The 6423-nt window shown below is 57.7% G+C and overlaps 1 protein-coding gene across 1 annotated transcript; it reads right to left on the bottom strand.

Moving 5' to 3' along the window:
• Window positions 1–268: 268 nt before the first annotated feature.
• Window positions 269–3015, bottom strand: KBTBD11 (kelch repeat and BTB domain containing 11; the record flags this gene model as incomplete). Its single annotated transcript, XM_082608716.1, has 1 exon — window positions 269–3015. One exon carries the CDS (start codon window positions 3013–3015, stop codon window positions 1084–1086), a length of 1932 nt encoding a protein of 643 aa, XP_082464842.1. The 3' UTR covers window positions 269–1083.
• Window positions 3016–6423: the final 3408 nt, after the last annotated feature.

Here is a 6423-nt window from a genome sequence, read left to right as displayed (position 1 = left end):
TTTTTGAGCCCACTATGAAATATCAAAGTGGCCCAGCATACCTGGTGGGTACCAAATGCTCCTTTTAAAGCAGACAAACACCACGGCCACTGTCAGCGTTTCCTACTGATGACATGCGCTTTGGAAAACATTCAGTCACCAAAGATTTAAAACTCAAATAAGAGCAAATCGTTACTACATCACTGAACACAATTATCAACATCTCTTAACTTGAAAATATTAAACCCATCTCAGTTACGCGGCGAGAAGGACCTGCTCTTGAGGTGTGTGGGCCTTTGACCATATCTGGGCCTGTGATGACAGAGGAGATACTTCCAGTGCTCACTGGAAAGATCTTATTGGGAATCAACCCTTAATACTTACTACATTTGGAGTGGAGCCAACCGAAGCTAAGCACATGTGGCAGGAACTTTTAAACTTAGTTAGAAAGGGTTTAAAAGCTTTACTTATCAGTTATAATTTTAAACCTCAAGCCGAAAAAGTATGACCTTCTTTCAGTCGTTCCACTAATATCGTTCACGTTGGCCTAATTTAGGATCTCAGCTCTGGGAGGTGGCCCCGAGGTCCCCTCTCATGGTGCAGGAAGCAACGGTACCTGGTACCCCACACAACTCAGGTCTGGCCGCCCGGCCACTCCGCGAGTGATCCCGAGGGACAGTACACCCCAGTACACTACTCCAGGCCTCACCCACCACACCCAGAGGCTTCATCTCTCATTCTGTTTCTTTCTTTCTCAGGTATTTTGCATCTTATTTGTAAGGTTATCTATCTGCACACATCCTACATCTTGCCATCGACCCCATTAAGCAAAGCAAAGCAAAGCAAAAGGAATGCGGACTAGGCAGCGGGCCTTAATAATACAGCATCGCAAAAGGTCTTCAAGGCCCCGCGACAAGCTTCTACCTTCTAAGCCTTTAAATGATCCCGTGGGCTGGGCGGGGCCCACCGGGGCCCACCCCCGACTCTCTCCCTCCCCGCCTCCACTCCCCTCGCCCCTTCCAGTTTCCCAGTTGGGACCTCGGCCCACAGGGCATCCCCTGGCCCAGGGCTGCCGAGGGACACGCCCGGGTGACCTGGCCCACCCTACGCGGCGCCCTCCTCGCCTCGGTCTGGCTTCTCCTCCGGCAGGTTGAGCACGAACGGGAAGAACAGGCCCCGGGCGTCCGCGGGGGCTCGGAGCGACTGGAGCTCGAAGCTGCCTTCGGGGCCCGCGTCGCCGGCGCCGGGCTCGCCGTCCGGGGGCGGCACGAAGCGCCAGGTGCCCGCGCGGCTCACGCAGTAGATGGTGCCATCCAGCGCGGCACAGCGGAAGGGCTGTAGGCCCGATGGCGCGCCAGGGGGCCGCAGGTGCGAGGCGCAGCGGCTCCACTGCTTGGCCAGGCAGTGGTAGCGGAGCACGCTGACCCCCCCCGCAGGCCCGGCCCCCGGCGCATCGCCGCGGACCCCGCACAGGTCGAAGCGGTAGATGAAGCCGTCCAGGGCCACCATGTCGGCCGAGCGCTCGCGGCTGCTGCTGCACGGACACTCCTGCCACTCGTCGCGCCGCGGGTCGTACTTGAGCAGGCGGTAGAAGAGAGAGCCCCCAGACACGTAGATCTCGCCGTTGCAGGTGGTGGCCTCGTGCGCCACGGCAAAGGCGCCCCGGGGCAGCGGGGCCACGGCGGCCCAGCGGTCAGCGCGCGGGTCGTAGCGCTCCACGCTGAGCAGGCACTCGCCGCCCACGGCGTACAGGTGGCCGTCCAGGGCCAGCAGCTGCAGCTGCGAGCGCGCCTGGCGCAGCGGCCGCACGGTGCTCCAGCGGTCGGTGGCCGGGTTGTAGCAGAAGACCCGGTCCGAGGGCCGCGCGCGGCCGTCGGGGCCCGCGGGCCCCACGCCGCCGGCCACGAAGAGGTAGTTGTAGAGCACGCAAAGGCCGCAGCCCCGAGCCGGCGCGCCCTCGGGTAGCCGCGTCAGCTCGCGCCACTCGCCGGCCGCCTCGTGGAAGCAGTAGACGGCGGCGTCGCCTCGGCCCTCCGCGTCCCCCGACGGGCTCTGCGGCCGGCTGCCCGCGCGCTCCCCGGCCGGGCCGAGCGCGGCGGCCAGAAGACGGGAGCGGCCGGCGCGCAGGCGGCGGCGCAGCAGCAGGTCGCGCTCGGCGCCCGACAGGCGCCCGAAGACGGCGGGCTCGCGCAGCACCTCTAGGTAGTGGTCGCTCATGAAGCGGTAGGCGGCCTCGCGCAGCTCGGCCAGCCGCTGCCGCTTGGCCGCGCTCAGCACCTCGAAGCAGTTGGCCAAGCTCAGCTGCGGCGCCACGGCGTCGGTGGCGCGCTGCGCGGCGCAGGGCAGCTGTAGGCGGCGCGCGCCGGCCACCACGTCGGCCACGTTGTCGGGCCGCACGCCCGCCATGCGCCCGCTGTACGCGTAGGCCAGCAGCAGCCGCAGCGCCGCCCAGCCCACGCCCTGCACCCGCAGCACGTCCCGCGACGCGCGCGCGCGGAAGTAGTCGCTGCGCGCCGCCAGCACCGCCTTGTGCGCCCGCAGCCGGCGGCCCGACACCTCGATAAGCAGGTCGGGCTCCCCGTGCTCCGGCCCGACGCCGGGGGGCACGGGCGCGGGGTCCCCGGGCTCTTCCGGGGACGTGGGCTCCTCGGCCGGCGGGCGCTCCCCGGGGGACGCGGGATCTTCCGGGGACGCGGACTCTTCTGGGGACGTGCGCTCCTCGGGGGACACGGGATCCTCAGGGGACGCGCGCCCTTCCGGGGACGCGGCGCCCGCGCTGCCGACTTCCCACTGCCTCTGCACCACCCGCCGGCCGCGGCGACAAGAGGGCGGGGAATCGTTCCCGGAGCTGAAGCACAGGGACGCGCTGAGACTGCAGGGTGTCTGCGCCGGGGACGCAGCGCCCTCCCCCCCAGCCGCGTCTGGCGGCTGCAGGCCGCCCTCTCCCGGAGCCTCGGGAGCGTCGCCCCGGCCCCCGGCCTGGCCGCACGCTCCGTCCCCCGGGTAGAGGACGCAGGGGGCCACCGGGCTCTCCATGCGAGCGCTCGCTCCGGCTGCCGTCCCCGCTCAGCAGCCCGGCATGACTTCGCCCGGACTCGGGCTGCCCAAGGTCGATGGCTCCTCCGGGGCTCCTGGCTTCACACGCTTCTGCTGGCGCGCGATCAGATTTCACTTGTGTCCACACTGGTTTTCAATCGCACGCAGCTCCCCTCGCTCCCGCCCGCTCTCCTCTCCGGCGAAAGGGGTGTGTCGACTGGAGCGCGCTCCCGGCTGAACTTGTGAACCTGGCAAGGTTCCCGCCCGGCGGCCGTCTGCAGGGGTCTTTGTGGCTCGGTCTCCGCGCCGCGTGGTGATGATCAGTCCACGGACAGGACCGCCCTGCAGCCGCACGCGCGGCTCTGTCTGTAGCTCCTGCGCTGCGGAACTGAGCCGTCAGGTGCTCCTAAGGAACTGGGCCTGCCCTTTCTTCCTGAGTCAGTGTTTATCCCTCCACATTCCATCACATCTCTGTCTCCGAGGACCAACGAATCAGAGACGGGCTGCAGTCCACACTTCAGAACACTGACTTTACGGCTGTTTTACAGGGAGCCGCCCCAGGGAGCTTTCTTTTTGTGCGTGACTCCCATGTGCGATTAAGGTTTATGGATGGTCAGCCGGACAATATCTGTGTGTGTCCTGGCATCGGCAGCGCTCCTGATGGGCCTGCCTCGACAATGTTCACCTGGAAGCAGGGAGGGCATGATTCAGTCGCCAGGTGGGTGTTAGGAAGACACAGCTACTGCACACACTAGACCGGCTTTCCTCCTTCATCCATCGGGAGCCTTCCTCTGCGACTTCCTTTGTTGGAATATCAGGTGTTTCCATGTCATGTCACCACGCTCTTTGTGTTCCTGTTTATAGGAGAAAGAGACAGAATGTTGGGATTTGCATTTTTCCATAGGGCTATTTTGTGTCAGTGGCATCTACCCCATTTCCCTCCACAATTTTCAGGTTATAGGATTCAGATACGGGGGGAATGGGGATCGTGACATTTCAGTGCTGGAAAGTTTGGTGAATAAAACATATGGGATTATTTAGATACTAAAAAACTGTTCCTCCCCTGATTTTTGAGGCCTATAAAGAAGAACCCAATTCAGCCATGAGCCTTAAATACATTGGGTTGAACCATACGAAATTGCTGGGTTTTGTGTGTCAGTGCAATGGCAGTCAAATATCAACCACTTCCTAATTTCGACCTAACGAGATGTATATGTAAAATTGAGAACTTTTAGTGAGAAAGCATGGCCAGCCTATGAAACCTCAGTTTTATTGTGTGACAGTTTTTCTGAAATCTTTTCCAGCCAACTATCTCAAATTCATTTACAACAAATATTTGGAGAAAGGTGCTGAGGACTCTTCTCTGGAGTTGGCCTCAGAGGCTCCAACTCTGGAATCTGTTTGAACTGCTCATTCCTGGCTTTGTAGCTCTGAAAAACCTCGGAGAAGCAACTCTCCAAATAGCACACGTGTAGCAAAAGAAAAGCCAAGGCAAAACAAAACAAAACCAAAACAAAAAACAAAATCCACAGAACTACTTGGAAGGCAGAATTGAGCACCTGCAGATGAATTATAAAAAAATAATAAATTATCTTTCCTAATTGGCAAAACCTTCACTGAGACTCCCCAGCCTAGAAGGGGGTCTTAGCACAAGGGGAGGGGCAAACTGTGCTCTGGTTTTCCTAAGAAGAGGCTGCAGACAAGAGAAACGGACCAAATACATACAGCTCAGATGTGTCATCGTTATAGGGTATGTTCACCTCTCAAATGGGATAAACTGATACTTAACCACCTACCCTCAACCTCTTCTGATTTTCTACTAGTCGTACTTAATACTGTTACCTGATCCCTATAAATGCTCAGGGTTGAGAGAATGGGTGTGTATAAAAATATACGCTTGCCCTGCTCTTCTTGCTACAGTGTTACGAAAAAGACTTGCCCATTATTCTCAGAAATACAAGTGTCTTAAAGGTGGAGATTCAAGACATTCAATTCAGTCTCTCCCTTCCTCCCCACCTCTCTCTCTGTCTCTCTTCCCCTCCCTCTCTCTTTCTCTCTCTGTTTTCCAGAAATCTTTAACAGCAACCTTTGGGGCATATTCACCAGGTGCAGGGCACTGTCTAGGACATGTGGAAAGGCAGCATGGAGACAGTCGGGATGAGCTGAAGCTCTGACCACGGGCATGTGGGTCACGGAGGTGCCACATGTTTACTCAGCTGTGCCCCAGCCCGTGATGCTGCTGGGGAGGTCCTGCATCCACTGAGATGGAAATGCACTCTGGCCCACAGAGACCGGAATGTGATGACAAACTGGAAACCTGCACAGATTTTATAAGCAAAGCTTCTGGCCTCTTCCCAAACGCCAGAGGTGCTTTCTTAGTCAGCTGAGTCATTCAAGGGAAAGTCAGATAAAAAGTAAGACATATACATATCTTTCCCAAATATACATATAACTGTCAATGTCTGAAATAAAATCAGAGAACTGGCTCTCTTATTTGCTTCATTCTTTTCACACTTTCTCTGTATGATACAGAAGACCTTGGACCTCAGAAAACTAGTTTTTTTTTTTCTTTTCTTTTCTTGGCCAGGAGAAGGGTTTCAGCACTTCCTGGTTCTTTCTCTGGCTTGACTCTCATCGGGACGTGCAGAAGCCCAACCTCTGAGAGTTCTCTTCGTGGAAGTCATCACAGACTCAAAGGAAAGGCAGGGAATAGGACACACTGAAAAGCCTAAGTTTGCAACTCTTATGTTCTCAAAGCTCTACAGAATCCGTTTAAAGCCTGAAAGAATCAGGCTAAGTAGGCATTTTGTCGTAGCTACAAGAAGCAAGAGCTGCATGTCCACAATGACACAAATATGACCCAGGTGGTCAGGGGTCCAAGCAGGCACATCCTTGCCAGCTCCCTGTGTGCCCCTGGCATGGATCACAGACCAGGCTGGCAGAGCAGGGGTTGGCCCGAGACTTGGGCGCAGCCATGTAACCCCATCCAAGGTGTGACACCTGCTCTCCCACTCAGCTGGCTCTCTGCCCCGTGACCAGGTCAGGAGTCCCTGTTCACCCACACAGCCACGGTGATGGTGAACACCTGAGTGTTGTCAGGTGAGACAGAAGACCGTCTGTCACTGTGATGCAGGCGGCAGTGATGCTGGATCCCAAGAGCCGGGAGGCCACCCAGCAGGTCCACTTTGTGAACAAAGCTTCTGCAGCATGACAGGTCCTGGCCCCCGCCCGCCTGGCAGGGTAGAGGGTCAGCTTCCACTGGAGAAATGAGGAAATTAAGCAGAGGGGCCACTTCCTTTTTCAAATGATGTTAAAGAAAGTCAGCATTCGGAGCTATATCTTTTTTCCCCAGCATGGCCCATTACTGTGATTTGGCCTTAAAATGGATGGGAAGAAGTCAGCCCGTTT

The sequence above is a fragment of the Mesoplodon mirus genome, assembly GCF_964341445.2.
Source record: "Mesoplodon mirus genome assembly, chromosome: 20".
In the NCBI taxonomy this organism is placed as follows: Eukaryota; Metazoa; Chordata; class Mammalia; order Artiodactyla; family Ziphiidae; genus Mesoplodon; species Mesoplodon mirus.
Note: the sequence above shows the minus strand (reverse complement) of the source record. Positions and strands in the feature narration are given on the sequence as shown.